Source organism: Chelonia mydas, chromosome 10 (assembly GCF_015237465.2).
Source record: "Chelonia mydas isolate rCheMyd1 chromosome 10, rCheMyd1.pri.v2, whole genome shotgun sequence".
Taxonomy (NCBI): Eukaryota; Metazoa; Chordata; order Testudines; family Cheloniidae; genus Chelonia; species Chelonia mydas.
In genome coordinates, this window is record NC_051250.2 from 75,834,147 (window position 1) to 75,852,963 (window position 18,817).

The following is an 18,817-nucleotide window of genomic DNA, read 5'->3' on the forward strand; positions in this document are numbered from 1 at the left end:
CAGCCAAAACCCAGAGACACGGTGGAAGCCTATGGCTGGAGCCCGCTGACAGCTGTTGTCGTGTGGACAGAGCCTGCTGCCCACCATCCCGAGGCTGAAGCCGGAAGCCCGAGCCCCACCACCGCCGGGAAGATGGGGAACTCGCACTCGATGTCTGCTCCTCCAGCGTTTGTGTCTCCAGAGGGAGAGTAGTGCCCAACCCCTCCTTGTGGCCCCAGGGGAGGGGCTGATCCCTCCCCACCCAATCATTGCCCAGGAGCCTGTGACCACAAGAAAACCCCTAGTGGCTACATGCAGCCACGGAGGCCACATCTGAGAAATGCTGCCCTAGACTTTGGTTAGGGAAGACAAGCACCATCATCCTGAGCCCGTGTTCTGCTCTCAGATGTTTCTACCATTTCTTCTGCACCCACCATCACCCTGATATTCTGTTCTGGGCCATCTTCCTTCAGACCTCGAAACCATGTCTGGTGGCTAACCTTCTCCCCCATGCCCTACTTTTCTTCTTCAAAGCTCCTGAGACTCTGCTGTTGGGGGGCAGGAGGAGGGGGCAGTTAGCTTCCTGCTCCTTTTAATTCCCCTGGAACTCTGATTTGTGGGTTATTCTGTGCCCACCCTTTAATGGTCCTTGTCCCTTACTTCAATCCCAATGAGACTGTACTTTGAGGAGACTGACTATCCTGCTGTTTTTCTACCCCCATTCAAACCCCAAGTATTCTCTGTGGATTACCCCTCCTTTTCAGTTTCCACTTTGTGGCAATACCTTTTGCTTCCTCTCTCTTCATTCTCCCTACTCCAACCGTGACAGTGTTTTGGACATTAACACCCTTTATCCTTCACTTCTCATTCATCTAACATTGCATAGCTCAGTTCTACCTCTCTCTTTTCAGGCTCAAGTTGCCTCAGGGGAGACTTGCAAGCTGTGAATCCAAAGAAGAAGATACAGACAGTAAGAAAAAGTGAAAGTAGTACTCAATATAAAGGTGATAATCCAACGTCACTCTTTTATCTCATATCCCGGGCCATTCCTGCACGTCCACACAACCTTGTCTGGATGTTTGTGGAACCCTTTCTTGTTGGTTCTATTGACTCATTTATGTGAGTATGTAGGATTAGGTTCCCCCCTTCTCTAAAAACTTTGCTATTTGGCTTGAAAATGTAAAATAACTTTGCAGTACAGGGAATGAACTTCTTCCCTTCTCTGAGTATTGTTCTGCGCTTTGCATGATCATTTGCTAAATACAGCAAACATTTACTTACTTTTGTGGGCTGTGGCTTCAAGATATTTTGTGGCTTCTCTCTTTTTAAAAATTTTATAAAAACTCCCTGTCAATTGTTAATTAGGTCTCCTTATTTAAAAATAAATAAAAATTTTATACATCCCTCCCCTTGTCTTACTTCCCACCTATACACACAAAGGAAACCTTCCATGATAACTGCAGTGGTTGAGAATCATTACTAACATAGGTAACAGTAAATGCATTTTGATTGCATCTTAATGTGTATAAAGCGTATATGTACAGATTGTATTGCAGTTAGTTTGTGAACACTGAATACTAATCAATCAATTGATTGTTTACAAGTTCAGCCCTTCTTGATGTATCTTGGCCTTTGCAGACTCAGTCACAGAAGAATCAAATATTATTGTTCGTTGCAACTCAAAATGCTATTGGGAGGTGTTTGTTTTTACACAAATTCAAAAATGTTTTGATAGCAAAGATTTACAAGGGTTTAGATAAACAAGGGAGGGTGGCAATTGGAAGACATAAAGCTGCCTTAGTGTATAGTTTTGTTAAATCTATTATTTTTTCTGCCAGAAATTCTGGTTAGATATTTATAAGTAACTTGACCTTTTGCATTGTTTCTGATGATATTGAGTGTTTGAGCTTATATCTTATTTAAATGATTTTTACAACTGTTTACAGTAAAATCTTCTTGCATAGGAATCATTCCCTTTGTTGGTTGGCTAGTTGCACAGGGCAATAAGTGTACTTTACAGACAAATAATACGATGCCCCTGCCCCAGATTATTTATAATCTAAATAGATATTGCATGATGAGTGATGGTAGGATGGTAATAAGAAGTTAACAGAGTCGTGGGGAAATAGAGAGTATGAGCATTGCAGCAATAAGACTGAGATTGCTCCAGTCTGTAGTGCACGTGTCTTGAGAATTCAATGGTTTGTGTGCAAATACTGTTACTATGAGAATAAGGGGAAGTTTGATAGGCTGAGAGAATGGAAGTGATTGTGAGGAAGAAGTGTTTTTTGAAGGAAAGAGATAAAAGAAGAGAGAAGTGGCTCAGGTGTAGGGGTCTGCATGGAAAAAGGTATGAGTAGGAGAAAGAAGTTATTGGCCCGTCTTCAAGCCTAGACCAGATTTATCTGAAAGTTGTAGATGATAGTTGGAAAGGATCTCCTAAGTACTCTGGAACCATGCCTTTCGTAGTGTGCTCCAGTTAATGGAGTTCCTGTTTATATTGCTTTTCATTGTCAATCTACATCTAAATATGTCCTCTCCTTATTCAAAACATTTCTACATTTCATTTACCTTAAGAGGAGCTGTGCATTGTGGGCTCAAGAGAAAAAGGAAACTGAATTGAATACATTTAAAATCATTGTTATAATCCAAGTTAACTAGTAACATACAATAGCATAGCTTCTAGGTCTATCTATATTAGGAAAGTGACCCACTGTTGACACTGGTTTTCTGAAGAATCCTCTCAGAATCTTGAAAATGCAAGTTTTAGATGAGACTAAGCTTTTTCCACAGTTATAGAAAGTATCAATATTACATTCTGCTAGAGTCTACTGCACTTTCTGGAATGTGTTGAAAAGGGTTTGACCCAGTTTTCACTAGCAGTCATATTTTTTCAGCACCAGTTTCAGAGGGGCTAGGCTGTACTTTTTGCTGATGACGTTGGTCAACAATTGATCACATTCCTAGTATAGATGGATTCTTAGTGCATATTATCTGTGGTCAAACATAATTGTTTATATATCAATGGCTAAACAAAAACTCCACAGCCATGCAAGTCAAATAAGATTTAGAAGATGATTTTCTAAAAGCACAATGAGGAAGTACTCTGTTACCTGTCGTTCATGGTTATGGCATGTGATCCAAATCGTACGCTTACTGCTAATCATACTGTGTTTGCTGCACATATTCAGTGTGCATCCATGGGCTTTTTTACATGAGGGAGTCTTGCACCAGTGTAATTTCACTGAAGTAGCTACACTGGTGCAAACCTCCAGCTTTGGTGCAAACCTGTACTGTATTTTTTTGTTCAGATCCTTAGTTCTTTTGTTTCAGAGCAACAGCCGTGTTAGTCTGTATTCGTAAAAAGAAAAGGAGTACTTGTGGCACCTTAGAGACTAACCAGTTTATTTGAGCATGAGCTTTCGTGAGCTACAGCTCACTTCATCGGATGCATAGCATATCGTGGAAACTGCAGAAGACATTATATACACACAGAGACCATGAAACAAAACTTCCTCCCACCCCACTCCCCCGCTGGCAACAGCTTATCTAAAGTGATCATCAAGTAGAGCCATTTCCAGCACAAATCCAGGTTTTCTCACCCTTCCCCCCCCCCACACACACATACAAACTCACTCTCCTGCTGGCAATAGCCCATCCCCCTTTGAAACCCCTCTTTATAATGCGCATGATAATCAAGGTGGGTCACCTCCAGCACTAATCCAGGTTTTCTCACCCCCCCCCCACACACCCCCCTCCAAAAACCACACACACAAACTCACTCTCCTGCTGGCAACAGCTCATCTTACAATGTGCACAGCAATAATCCAAGTTTAACCAGAACGTCTTGGGGGGGGGTTTGCAGGAAAAAAACAAGGGGAGACAGGCTACCTTGCATAATGACTTAGCCACTCCCAGTCTCTATTCAAGCCCAAATTAATAGTATCCAATTTGCAAATGAATTCCAATTCAGCAGTTTCTCGCTGGAGTCTGGATTTGAAGTTTTTTTGCTTTAAGATAGCGACCCTCATGTCTGTGATTGCGTGACCAGAGAGATTGAAGTGTTCTCCGACTGGTTTATGAATGTTATAATTCTTGACATCTGATTTGTGTCCATTTATTCTTTTACGTAGAGACTGTCCAGTTTGACCAATGTACATGGCAGAGGGGCATTGCTGGCACATGATGGCATATATCACATTGGTGGATGTGCAGGTGAACAAGCCTCTGATAGTGTGGCTGATGTTGTTAGGCCCTGTGATGGTGTCCCCTGAATAGATATGTGGGCACAGTTGGCAACGGGCTTTGTTGCAAGGATAGGTTCCTGGGCTAGTGGTTCTGTTGTGTGGTATGTAGTTGTTGGTGAGTATTCGCTTCAGGTTGGGGGGCTGTCTGTAGGCAAGGACTGGCCTTTCTCCCAAGATTTGTGAGAGTGTTGGGTCATCCTTCAGGATAGGTTGTAGATCCTTAATAATGCGTTGGAGGTTCAGTTTTAGTTGGGGGCTGAAGGTGACGGCTAGTGGCGTTCTGTTATTTTCTTTGTTAGGCCTGTCCTGTAGTAGGTGACTTCTGGGAACTCTTCTGGCTCTATCAATCTGTTTCTTCACTTCCGCAGGTGGGTATTGTAGTTTGTAGTTCTTTGGGATTCATTCATAGGGTGAACAACAAGCATTGATTTTTTTGTTTGAGAGGCTCCTTTTTTACATGAAATACTAATTCAGCAAAGGTTGTGACGGGTACAGTTTTGTGAATGTGATCACCATCAATCAGGGAATTAGCTGACAATTGAAACTTCATTGGTGATTGGGAACAAGTAATGAAGCAGGGTTAGAAACTGAAGGCCAAATCAGGATCTCTGTTCTACAAGTACAGCTGTTTCCTAGGTAGAAGGAAGACTGCACACACAGACTTACAGGATAAGTAGGGTTTTTTCTGTTTTGCTTTCTAGTTGTATAAAACTACCTTTTTTGTTTTTCTTATGGTGGACTCTTAGAAACCGGAACACTTGCTGACTGAGACGGTCTTCCATTGTTGAGCCCTTAGCATTAGCTTCCAGAATTGTACTGCGAATGAAAAACTATGGTGTTATCTGCCCAAGTGGTCCATTGTACTGTTTTCACTCAGGTTTTTAGGACATTCTGAAATGAGACTCTGAGCAAATATAAATCTTTAGTTGAGATCTTTGGAGGATGAAACAGGTTATATAAATGCTACTTATTTTTATTCAGCATCAGCTGTGTTGTAAGTTTTCTAGGAATGATTGGATATTTCAGTCTGTATCAAAATATTCTTTCTCTACTTGTTGGTTTTCATTGAAATGTCACTATTCGGATATTTAAATGATAGAAGTCACATGTTCACGTCAGTTCCATGGGAAATTACAAGCAGCTTTAATGTGATTATGATTTCTTGGAGGTAATTATGCCCATGCAAAACTTGTATACAAAGAATCTTCATTTCTGTATGTTAAAATTATGTTAAAATTATGTACGTATCATGTCATGTAAATTTATATTTGCTCAGAATTATGCTTGACTCGAGGCCAAATTTTCATGTCAATTATATCCTTGCTTTTTTTTTTTTTTTCTCCTCTCCTCTCTCTCTCTCTCTCTCTCTCTCTCTCTCACAAGTACATAAAAATTGCACCACTGGACCTAAGAGGAGTGTATAGGACTTACACCGTCTGTCTAAGGATCTCAAAACACTGGGGAGACTGAGCCAGATTCACCTTACAGTCCGTCAGTTTAGACTCTCATGGAGATTCTGAAGGAAGAGGTTGCAGCTGCACAAAACTGCTATAACCTTCCTTATACCAAGGGAGCCATAAGGGCCCACTGTGGCCTGTCTGGGAAGGGTTTATGGCCTTGGATTGCTCTCGGGTGCTTCTAATAGTGGAACTCCAACAGCAGTTAAAGCTGCCCGTTTCCTTGGCAGGAACCATGAGGTTGATTAGCAGCAGAAGCACTGCCTACCCTTGCTGTTCTCCAGCACGGGGGTCTTGAGTTATGCAGGGAGATGTAATTTACTAATTCTTTCAAATCTGGCCCATAAAATAATCCTTACAACACCTCTGTGACATAGATAAACATATAGGTACTTACTTCACCCACCATTGAAATGCAGCCACCCGTGGAGTGTAACAACACAGCAGCTGTTTAACAGTGCGTAGCAATGCCACGCAGCAGCTTAAGATGGGAAGTGAAGAATACGCTGGCCAATTGAAATTTCTGGGGGAATTTAAATAAGCAGAAAGTAACTAGAGGAGTTGGAATTTCGCCGGAATGCTGGACTACAATGTCACTATTCTTATAGGAAGTGTTATGGGACCTTTAATGACCACTTGTGAGGACCTAGGTTGTTTTTTTTTTAACGTTAGGTTTGAAAGACAGTAGTGCAATGTCCCAATAGTATTTTGGAGGATTTTTTTCACTATTGATTCAGCGATTAAAAACAGCTCCCAGTGATTCATCAGTGCCACATCCTGAGGCAGTTAAATATTACTTGGTGGTCTCCTTTTCATGGACTTACCTTTCTAAGCCCTACCTAGCTTGAAGTCTGTCTGGATCATAGTACAGCATGTCCATCATGAAGTACAGCAGGATAATAAAGCCTCTTAAAATGCTGCCATCTCATTTTTTATTTGATAATTGTGAAAATGGGATATGATAGGAATGGTATTGTAAGTGGTACAAGAACACAAATGACAATGTGATAGATGCAGAAAGACGCAATTCCTGCCCTTAATAGACTGCAGCCTAGGAAAATGAGCAACAATTGAAGGGTGATGGAGAAGTGCAAAATATACTGTCAAGTATAGACATTTTTTATTGTAAATAAATTGCCATTTAAACTAGCCAATATTAGCTCGGTAACTTCTTGTAATGGGCAAGTGGGTTCTGAGGAGAGAACATTGGTCATGATTTTTCTTTAAATAATAGAGAATAAAGTGCTATTGGATATTTAACTTCAACAAGAGACAGACAGGTTCTAGACTTAATCTCTCATGTGGACATAGCGATATCATGTATAACAGTATACTACTCGTGTTAGTGTGGTATTAAAGTGCCAGCAATGAAATGATAAGCCACAGGCCTGCTTATGGCCTGGGGATGATTGCGACCTATTTTGCCATCTGGATGCACAGGACACTTCAATAACTTTTGCAATCAGATCTCATTTTCATGAACACTAACTTTCTGTAAGGGGAAAACCTAATAAGAGCTGTCAGAATTTTCCAAATGGTATTTGCATTTAGGTTCCTTCCTTATTTAATATGGAACGTATTGATGTAGAAAATTCTCAAATTATAATTTCTGCAACAACATTAGAGCACTCGTTGGTATCAAGACAAATTTGCCAGATTTTGGTTACCATTCTATTTCTGATATAATCTAGTCTGGAGAAGTATTTTAACCAACCTTTGTAAATCCTTTTAATAGGTGAAGTTAAGTTATTGCATTCAGTAAAATCACTCTTCATTAAGTTTGCAGATCTTACTTTTGCCGAATGCAGCTTATTTTCCTCTGGAAAAAAAGCTTGTATTTTTAGTGGAGAAAGCTGTTACCTTGCCTCTAGTTTGTGAAATCAGTGCAGTTCTAATTTATATCAGCTAATAGAAAATGTGTGGATTTTTAAAGTGGAAATCATGCAAAAACAAAAAGAGAACTAATGGCTGATCAGTGATGCACAAACAAGTTTAGAAATGTGATCGAATTAGGACATTGCAGTGTGACTTTGAGCAGGTCTGTGATCATCTCTCTAGTTGTGTGATGCTTTTGATGCATTGAAAAGCAAAAATCTAGTGAATGATAGGGTTGTTGTGGGGGTTTTTTCCCCTCAGCTACTTTTAGAATGCAAAAATTTAATCTTAATGAAAGCTAAAATTGTACATCTCTCGTAACTATTTTGGTCCAGCTCAGTGGCACAATACAAGAAACAAGCCACGTTCTTTGTTTTATATGATCCTCTACACAGTGGAACAATTGATGCTTTTAATATTTATTTGTATTACTATAGTGCCTAAAAGCCCTAGTCATGTGCCAGGACCCCATTGTGCTAGGCTGTATACAAACACAACAAAAAGATGTCCCTGACCTAAAGAGCCTCCAATCTAAGTATAAGACCAGCAACAACAGGTGGATACAGACATGTAGGGAGCACAAGAAAACAAGGAGACCATATTGGTCGGCATGAAAGACAGTGATCTCAGCACACAGCAGCCTAGCCATTGGCAAGCCTTTTGTAGGCATCACGGACAAAGAGCAGTTCTGAATAAGGATAGTGTGTTCATTTTAGCATGTTCATGGGGAGCTTCTCCCAGGCATGAGGGACAGCATGGGAGAAAGCAAGAAGGAGCTTGTTTGGAAATGTAAAAAGTGGTTGATGGAGGTTGGCATTATGTGTCAGTCGGACGGGGGGAGTCAACATCTTGATAATGAATGGGAAATGGTAGGTAGAGTGGGGATAGGCTATGAGTGGCCTTGAAAGTAAAGACAAGTAGCTTTATGTTTGATGGGACAGAGAAGGGGAAGCCAGTGGAGGGATGCAAAGAGAGATGTGACATTGTCAAAGTGACAGATTAGGAAAATGATCTTTTCAGCATTCTGAATGGATGAGAGCAGGACAAGGTTGCATTTGTCCAGGCTTGAGAGAAGTATGTCACAGTAATCAAGATGTAAGATGATGAGAGCCTGGACGAGGGTTTTAGCTGGGTGAATGGCTAGGAAAGGCCCAATCTTATAGATGTCATGCAGAAGAAATCTGCAAGATTTAGACATAGCTTGGATGTGAGGACCTGGAGAGAGGCCAAAATTGAAAATGACTCCCAGGTTTCAGGCCTGAGTGATAGGCAGGATGTTGGTGTTGTCTGCAGTGACTGAGAAAGGGAGGTAATGGGGAAGACTTTGAGCGAAAAATTAAGAGCTCTATTTTAGTTATGTTGAGCTTGAGTTGACAGCTAGACATCGACAAGAGGTGTCCGAGAGGCAAGCTGAGATTTTTGTTTGGACTGAAAGATAGGTTTGGAGTAGACAACTTGTGAGTTGTCTGAGTAGAGATGGTGGTTGAATTCACGTTTTTGGATGAGGTTAACCAGAGAGAAGGTGTAGATGGAGAAGAGAAGGGAACCAAGGAGCCCAGTGGGGCCGTCACAGAAATGGGGGATGAGGAGGATGCTTTGAAGGACATGCTGAAGGAGAGATTAGAAACCTAAGAGGAGAACCAGGAGTTGGCAGAGTCACAGAAGCCAAGGAAGGATGAAATTTAAAGAAGAGGACCCATGATCAATGGTGTCAGAGGTGGCCGACTGGATCAAGAGGATCAGACTTTGGCTAGAGTGGTAGCAGTGGAGTGCAAGAGGCAGAAGTTGGATTGGAGAGAGTCTGAGATGGAACTGGAGGAGAGGAACTCCAAACAGTGATTTGTGGACAGAGTGTTCAATGAGCTTAGATAAAAGGGAGATGGGGCAGTAGTTGGAGAGGCAAGTGGAGTGAAGGGTGGGGTTTTTTTGTTTTTTTTTTAAGATGGGAAAAACTAAAGCATGCTTGTATTGCGAAGGGAAAAAGCCAAAGAAGAATGAGTGATTAGAGAAGAGTAAGAGAGGGAATGAGTGTGGGCACAAGGGAGCTCAGGAGATGGGATGTGGTCACTGGAGCAAGTGGAGGAGTTAAAGGAGGTGAGCAGATGAGAAACTTCTGCATCTGTGACACAGAAAAAAGAGGAGAGAGTTGTTGGAGAAGGGAAGGGTGGATGAGCAGACAGGAAAAGTCACATATTTTGTCAACTTTCTCTTGGATGAAATTTTCAAGAGAGAAGTGGAGGCAGGAGAAGGGAAGGTTTTGAGTGGGGAAAAGGTGGCTGGTATTGTGGGCATGGGATTCAATGAGTTGGAGAAGTAGAGTTGTTTAGCTAGGAGGATGGCAGAACTGAAAGAGAAGAGAATGAAATTGTAGTGGAATTTGTAGCCTTGTCACAGAATTTTCATCAGAGATGCTCCATAATAGGAGAGCAACAGAAGAGAAAGTGGATGGTGGGGATGAGCCAGAGCTGGGATTGGCATGGTGGTCCTTGAGATGGGAAAGAGAGACAAGAGAGTCAAGGGTTGTGAATGAAATATGGAGAGAATTGACAACCATATCAATAGAAGAAAGAGGAGAGTGCTGAGAGAAGGTGAAATATCATCAGTGCCTATGGACTGACAGTCTCAGAAGGCAGACTGACAGGGTATTGTGGGAGAGGGGAGGAGCTGATGGTCAGAGAGGGGGGAACTCAGCAGCAGAGAAGTCAGAGAGAGAGCAGGGCTTAATGACGTTCAAGTCAAGTGAATGGCCCTTTTAATGAGGATTTTTTCTTCCCTGGTTGAATCCTCAGGAGAGAACTCACTTTGTTTTTCACTGTTCAGTTTACTGGGCGAAAGAGAGAAACGTCTACCTACACTCATACTTTTCCAAAAAAATTCTTTATTGTTTTCTTCCCCTCCACCAGGACAAAAATATCCTGGAAGACTAACTGATGGTGAATCAAAGTGAACTCCAATCTGGGCAACCAACAGACTATCTGTCATAACAGATAGACATCTTATAAGAACTGACCTGACACTTGGTACCTCTTTTAGCATAACAGCATTATGATGATATGAGGTTACAAACCAGGTGCAATGTAAAAGTAGACAGACCCTTTCTGTTTAATCTATTTTTGTATCTAACAAGAATATATTATTCTTTTCAAGGGATAGCAGCTTGTTTGAAATGTTATATGGGCCCAAAAGATTATGTACAACGAGGAGCATGAAGAGTAGAACACACATCAAAAACAGCAACAGCTTCCTGTGAGGTAATATTTCAGGGTTGCATTGAATTCATCCAAGCTGTACGTGCAAATCAAATAACTTGTTTTGCCATCTGTTTGCATGATGCTGTACAAATCATGGCAAGTGGGAATTTCCAGGTACATCTTATCTCTCTTTCTTGCCACTTTTATTTGCTTGAAGAAAGCCAGTTTGTGGTAATCCACCCACGCACAATCTATTCTAAGGGAGATTAACTATAGTTGCAAATATTAAATGCCAAATGGCTCAACGCTTCCATTAACCCTCTCTCCCACTCCAAAGTTTGATACCCTAAACAAGGATTTAGAAAGAACTTTTGAAGTTAAAATGAAAGTAGTTTCCAAATTGGTGTGTGTTTACAGCTGTCCTGAAACCTCAAAATGTTTATTACCCTAACATGGCATAATCTGAGTTTCAGTACTGGTTGAGGGGGTGAAATGTAAATGTAAAGGCTCTACAAGTGGTAAAAGAAGCTGCCAATGATTTAATTTGTCTTTCTACTCTGCATGTGTTTGGTCTAGCTAAACTGAATAATACCCGCTGGCTGCAAGCAGCATGTAGGGCCAGTGCCAGCTTTTTATAACACTGCATTGCAAATATTCCCACCAGCTGAGACTCCAGCAGCATGATAAGGATCTCTACTACTTACCCAGCTGCCTTAAAAGATATTTGGAAACTTAGTCCTGATGCCTTAAAGAGAGGTTCCCATTTCTTTCCTCCTCTTCTTTCCCAAAGTACCTGTCTCTGTAGTGTTTGGGTGACTAGCATGGTACTCATCTACCTTGAAATAATGTGACCTAAACGTGCTGTTCCTCTGCAAAGAGATACTCTAGAAATGGTGATGTGTGGTGCCATTTTGGTGATTTCCATAACATACATCCTCATTTTGAGTAACAAGCTTTAATAACTTCCAGTTTTGCAAATTCAGATCAGAGTGCCAAGCTGCATATATTCCCCCCCCCCCCGCCCCCCCCCCGGCTCACAGGTATCACCGCTCAGGGTTTTTCTAGTCAGTTTCTACCCTCAGTTATGCTAGTGACCCCCAGTGCCTTTAGTAGACTTTAATGAAGGGAGAATTTGGCCTTGCAGTTCAATCTTCATTAACAGTGCTGTTGATATGTGATCCAGGGCAGAATCCAACTCTCTCTCTGGGAGGTGAGTTGGCTCTGAAGTGCTAAGTGGAGTTTAAAAAAATAAAAGGAAAAAAAATGGCTTGGAACCTGATCAAAAGCCCAATGGAAAGACTTCCATTGACTTCAGTGGACTTTGGATAAGGCCCTTTGTCACCAGATTAAGCAAATTTGATTCTGAATACGTGTCAGGAGAAGAGTAAGCAGGTGGTGTTTTTTCATAACCACTCTTCTTACCATAAGCACAGACAATATAGTACATACTACTAAACAGCTGCTTTTTTAAAGTGGGGGAGTTAAGACAGAAAAAAGGAAAAACTGGAAGAAGGAAATAAAGTAATAATGGTAGAACAGAGGATGGGACACATGGCAGGGACATTACAGGGATGTGAGGGGAAAGACTGTCAAACCTAATAGTCCCAAATCCCAGCAGTCTTTGATCCAAAACCTTCTTTCATGTGCTCTTGCCCCACTTCCCAACTATATACTCATCCTGCTCCTTCTCCAGAAAAAGCTTTACAAAATTCTTAATTGCATTCTACTCCTGTTCCATCACTTACCCTGATAATTTATTCCATGGGTCGGTTACTTTATGCTTGAAATCCTACTGTTTTAAGACATTGAGTAAAATAGGGAATTAATTTGTAGCTTTTAACTCTTCACCGTAGTGAGCTTATGTTATTAACACCTTTAATTGAAAACATCTTGTACACCATGCTCAGCACATTAAAGGAAACGAGTATAAGCAGTACTTAAATACTTGAGCTCTGGTATCCTCTTTAGTGACCAGTATTATCCCAAGGGAGCATTTTCAAATGGGAGGGAAATATCCAATATGTTCCCTCTTTACAAACACTTGAAAATTCTTATATATTCTTAAATAATGCCACAGTAGAAGAAATCATAAGCAAACTCAGAAACTAGCTTCTCTCAGACAGCTTTTGTGTGAACTTTTTAGTTAATCATATGCCTATCAAAATGGGAACATACCTGTTATTTCTAAATCCAGTCTGTATCTAGGTGGCTACCTGTAACTTCTGAGTACATCTCATATACTCTTTCTTTCCACATTCTTTGCCACAGATGGTTCCAAAGGCAGCATGCACATTAACAATAACTTCTTGTAACAGACACAACCTTACTGAGAAAAGACTAAATATCAAGGCCCTTATACAGAAAGCGTTACAATGTTTGACATTCTCACTTTTCTATCAACTGTATGTATATCTGGAATAGTAGAAAATGGATGGCCAATGAGAGTATCGGAAACTCATTGAGAGAATTATCTCTTGAATGACCTACAAGCAGCTTTAAGCCCTTTATTTAACATACATAATTTGGCCTATATAAACTGTAAGGTGGTATGATGTAGTCTGGCAATCTTGTTTTAAAGGGACACTGTAAAGTTGTTTTTTTTTAAAGAACTAATTTAAAAAAACCCTCTTTTTTGTGTGAGAGCTTTAGCCTTTAACCTTATTGAAGTCTCTTTTTGAAAAGAGCTCTCCCCTAGCTGTCTTACCATATCTGAACATCTTCTGAGTTATCTCTTGTTGCTCAGCACTTCCCTTTCTGATGCTGCTGCTTATTTGCTTTCTTCTCTTGACCCCTCCATAATAGGACTGCCTCTCTATAGGATATGATATGCAGTCTATGTAAAAACAGAAACGCCTTATCGACTGTATCTGCTGTGAAAAGCTTTGTAAATATCTGAATGATTGCTTTGTCGTGTCCCTAGCTATTAGCAAGTAGGTCTAAGGATGCCTCTACCTTTCATATAGAAATGTGGAATGTAATATTTATGTATCTTTCATAGTTCATGTTCTAATGAGTATTACAGGCAGTATGGTTTTGGTCCCACTCTCTTTCTATGCTACAGTGTGATAACCCCAAAATTAATCATGGTAGTATATGTGTTCATTGGAGTTTTAATAATTTATTTCAACGGGTATACCAACAGTAGTTCTGTGTTCATGATCTTTCATAATCTTATCTTCATATTGAACCCTCACAATAGGAAGGTTCTTTACAGATTTTAGTTAATAATAAGGATTTCACAATTTAGAATCATAACAGATTCCTGGCCCTAATCAGGAATTAATGTAATGCTTACATATACTGTTTTTTAAGCACTGCACAGTCATCTGAACATTCCTGTTAGGTAGGTCACATGAGAAGATAAAATAAATTAAATGATGTGTTCATTTATGTAAACTTGTAGATCTTGTAGGTAACACACATCTCTAAGTGTGGGCGGCGGGGCGAAAAAGGCAAAAACACCTAGTAGATTATCTTGTCTGTTTCTCTGCCAGTGCCATAAAGTACTTAATGCTTTCTACTACTTTAAGTACAGTTGGCATGATATCTCCAGAACTGCAGGCATTGACCATCATGTTAAGTTTAGTCATTAAGAGATTTTTTTTAAACCTCACTTATTATTGATTATTCACTATTATACACTGTCATTGCAGTAAAAAGAACTTTGTACACTGTTAAAGGCATCCCAAAATGTGTAAGTATCCCTTTCTGTTGGGATGAAAAAATTAGAAACCCTACAGCTATCTCTCTTCCCTAGTCTTTGTGTCTGACTGTCTTTGATCCTGTGATTATAATGGTCTTAGTTTGAGTGTGTACTGTAAGAATTGTTGCATGGTGTCATTTTTAACAAGTGTTCTTGACTTTTTTTTTTTTTTTTTAAGGCATCTTCTCTTTTTCAATCTCTGTTCTAATTTATGTATCCTCTGTGTTGATTAAAGGTGAATAGTGTGACTGCATGACACTTTTGTAAGAAGCAGACTCAGCTAGGATGTTACACCATCACTGTCGGAGGAACCCTGAACTACAGGAAGAGTTGCAGATTCAGGCTGCAGTAGCTGCTGGGGATGTTCACACTGTGCGCAAGATGTTGGAACAGGGCTATTCTCCAAATGGTCGAGATGCCAATGGCTGGACCTTGCTTCATTTCTCTGCAGCAAGAGGGAAAGAGAGATGTGTTCGTGTATTTCTTGAACACGGAGGTGAGTTGCACAGAGATGAAAAGGTTCCATTCAAAAGTCTTCCATTTCCAGATTGGTATCAGATTATTTCTGAAGTAACTTTCTCGTTTTACCTCATTTGTTTCTTGGGAGTGGTGCTTTTGTTTCTGTCTCCACTGCTCCACACTACTTGTTTTGGAAGTTGGCTCCATGAATGAGCTGGCAAACTGTTTAGCCTTTTATCTCTGTTCTTTAGTTCTCAAAATTGCCAGGGAGAAATTATCAAAATGAATAAGCAATTATAAAAGTAAGAGAATTTACGGCACCTTTTTTAAGCCTCGTCTGCACTACAAGGGAGATGTGGTCTTAATTTGAGTTCGCAAACTGTAGATAAAATCCTAGTAAGTGCCTAACACAAGGCAGTTTGTAGTTCTAACTTGAGCCAGTTGGTCATGTTAAAGACTAGGCTTCCCCCATAAACTTTTCATATGAGTTATTAGATCCAGTCAAATTATAAACTGCCTTGTCTTCACTAGGATTTTACCTCATGTTAGCTAATTTGAGTTACGCATGCTGCTTTTTTCAGAGTGAAGACAAGACCATATTTGTAACGATCGATTTGAAGGGTATAAACATCAAAGACAAGTAATTGGTTAGCACAGTATAAGAGGGAATCAATAGAAGTAAAGTTTTAAGGTAAATATCACTCCTAATGACTTCTGTCAAAACATGGAAGTCTTTTAAGGAAGCACTTTTTCTTGAGTCACTTAAAGGTAATTGAGGCAAAGCACATCACTAATAATAGAGAGTACAGCAAATGTACATAGTACTTAGTACAGAAAGCACTCCTTACTTTGTCTTTTACCAAAACTCCTAGACTTTAGAGGTCAGTGGAATGAACTTGTCCTTGCACTGAACAATGTACAGAGTGGCAGAGATGGGTGTGCCACATCCCCAGTCAGAGCGCTGCCTCATTAAACTTTTTCTCTGCCAGAGAGGGGCTAGATGGAACTCCTGAACTCCCTAACGCTGTTCATAAATCAGACAGATAGTTTGCTAAATTTTTACTATCTTCCCAGACCCATAGAAACTCACATGAACCATCTGATTGATTAATAAAAACTACTCACATGAGTAACAGTGGATGAGATCAGGCCCCTAGTTTGTGTTGCATTATTTGACACATACATATATACTACATTACATTTAGGTTGCAAAGTCAAGCAATTTAAAATTAAATTCTGACTTTTAATTTGGCATTTTCTAAGTTTCACGGGCAACCCTAAATCTGGCATTTCCCAGTTTTCAAGTACTTGATTTGAGATATATAAAAATCTTCTCAATCTTATAAATTTGACTTTCTTTCCAGATTTACAAGCTCTGTAAACTTGTCTTTTCATTTTCGGTACATCCTCTTATAACCATTTTCCTATAAATGCAACTGACTGGCTGCTATTTTTCCTTTTTTAGTTATTGCTTTTAATAAATCTATTGCCAGGTGAGAATTCTCTGTAATGAAATAGCCTAGTGCTGGCAGCAGTGTAGAATGCAGTCGGAGGAATTGGAAAGTTGAGTAACTAGGCACCTGAAGAGGAAGAGACTAACAGTGTGGGAGTTGGTCATCTGGAAGTAGACTGACCATTGTATCAGCTATAAACCATCCAGCTCGTCAGCGTGTTAGTTGTACATAGAGTTTATAGAGTGAATTGTATGTTAGTGTTTTCCTTTATGCATGCCAGTCCTTTGGCCCAGACACAAGGATGAAACCAGCAGAAGGAGCAACCAAATGCAAAGAGAATATACCAGCTCAGCAGAGTTACAAGGTATTTCTTAGCAATTTGATGGCATGATAGAGGTTGGGACAGAGCAGTGGAGAGACTTAGCCTGCAAGGAGAGTGGAGAAAGCAGCTCTTTTTCAGTATAATGAAAGCATGATGACAAACGGAATCTGCAGGAGCAATCCAAGCAGCAAGGAGCAGTGCTCCCACTGGAGCAGCACAGGAAAAAGAGAGGGGCAGAGTGGTTCACAGAATCATAGAAAATTAGAGAAGCCGTATGATCCATCCTCTTAGCCAGTGCAAACTTTTTCCCTCTGGTATATTTGTGCTTTCCAAATTTCATGCTAAGCCATCATGAGTGTGAAGTAAATTAGGGGAAGAATTATGCTGTGCTAATGCACAGCCCTCTGAATCATGGCCAGCTAGGATCTTTAGGGTGCAGAGCAGTTACCTCTTTTATGTGTTTTATATTCCAGTAATACGCTAGGCGAGTAAGAACATTGTTTGGCTATGTGTGTCAAAGTAATGGTGATAAGACTCGTTGAAACCAAAAGGAATTTAAGAAACTGCTGACAATTCAGAGTAGCAAGTGACCTAAAGGAGTTTCTGTTCTATGAAAATTTGACTACACAATATCTAAATCTAGTAAGACCTTACAGAATCTAGGAGAAACTAGAAGGTGTGAAATATTGTTCACCTAGACTAATTGTATCTTTGTGGATGAAGATTAGTGCATTTCTTGAAGCTTCCTTGTGCCAGTATTGCCTTAGGAAATCCCATGCAGGCAGCACTGGGATGAGTCTGAATCTTGTGGTTAGGGGTAAGTCTCTGGAAGGAAGCAAGCCTGGAATAACAGGAGTACTCACAGCTACCCGTCGATGTGGCTACCATCTCTCGTGCAGGTGGATTGGCTCTGCCAACCGGAGAAGCTCTCCTGTCGGCATAGCAGCATTTTCCCTGAAGCGCGACAGCGACGCAGCACCACTGCAGCATTTTAAGTGTAGACTTGCTCTTCGTAACAGTCCTGTGACTTTTTGGTGGGGGAACGGAGGGGAAAGAGGAAACCCATCACAAAGAGTCTCCAAACAGATTCTTTCCAGATTTATGACCAGTGGCCTTACAACAAAGCTCACTCTCCAGAATTGGACAGTTACTTAAGAGAACAGTGCTAACAGAGAAACCTAGAATGAGCAGGGTTATACATTTGACTTCAGTACCACAATGTTAATTTTATTGTGGGATGGTAGGAATGGAAAAAACCTTAGTAAGTGCTTTTGATCCTCCCGATGTGCCCCACGTAATAGTTTGTCCACAAGATGGCAGCAAAGCACTTTCTTAAAAATAATGCGCAGTCTTTTCGGTTTGTTTTTTTAAATGATCTGACTGCTTAATTGAGTAGAAAATTGGTAGCAGTGGTCCAGTAAAAACCCATAATCTTAACGGGAATTAAAATATCATTACCATATGGTGCTGTCCATCATATTGGCTTTCATAAAGCTTAACTGTCATGTGGCTTGTTTACACAATTGATTGGATTCCTTTACTTTTTCCAGTGATATCTCTTACATAGTTTGCTACTTCTTGCTTGGCCTTTATATAATTAGGAGTAATTGAATTGGATTGGAGGTAGAGGAGGAAGAAACACTTACAAAAGAGTGGCCTTGTTTGAGAGCCAATGGTGTTAATTCAAATACGCTGCTAGTGCTAATCTAGGTGAGTCTAGAAACAGAGATTGCATAGACTTATTCGCAAAAAGAAAAGGAGTACTAGTGGCACCTTCGAGACTAACCAGTTTATTTGAGCATAAGCTTTCGTTTTCCACTGCATGCATCCGATGAAGTGAGCTGTAGCTCATGAAAGCTTAGGCTCAAATAAATTGGTTAGTCTCTAAGCTGCCACTAGTACTAGTGCTCCTTTTGCGAATATAGACTAACACGGCTGCTACTCTGAAACCTGTCATAGACTGTTTACATCACTGGAACAGGTACGCCGCAACCTGTTAGGTTTTTAAGCAGGTGGCTTGATGGATAGAATGGATCAAACAGATGGAGTGGGAGTGATTTGAGAGAGGATCTAGAATGTTGGCTGAGCAGTCTGGAGCTAGGAAGTCTTAGAGCAGCTGACCCAGAGAAG

At 40.4% G+C, this 18,817-nt stretch overlaps 1 protein-coding gene across 9 annotated transcripts in view; it reads left to right on the forward strand.

Moving 5' to 3' along the window:
* The window catches only part of ASB7 (ankyrin repeat and SOCS box containing 7), a 47,902-nt gene that overhangs the window by 1,607 nt on the left and 27,478 nt on the right, over nt 1–18,817 (forward strand). For 2 of the 9 annotated variants that reach the window (XR_005226944.2, XM_037909844.2), the window contains exons 2-4: nt 891–1,098; nt 10,706–10,809; nt 14,688–14,948. Coding sequence is in view for 6 of the 9 variants with exons in the window: in XM_037909844.2 (XP_037765772.1) it covers nt 14,738–14,948 (211 nt within the window). In the remaining 3 variants the exon portion in view is untranslated. Of the gene's footprint in view, nt 1–890; nt 1,099–10,705; nt 10,810–14,687; nt 14,949–18,817 lie in introns of those variants that run through there. The other 7 variants (XR_006284133.1, XM_037909845.2, XR_006284134.1 and 4 more) reach the window with 5 other exon arrangements.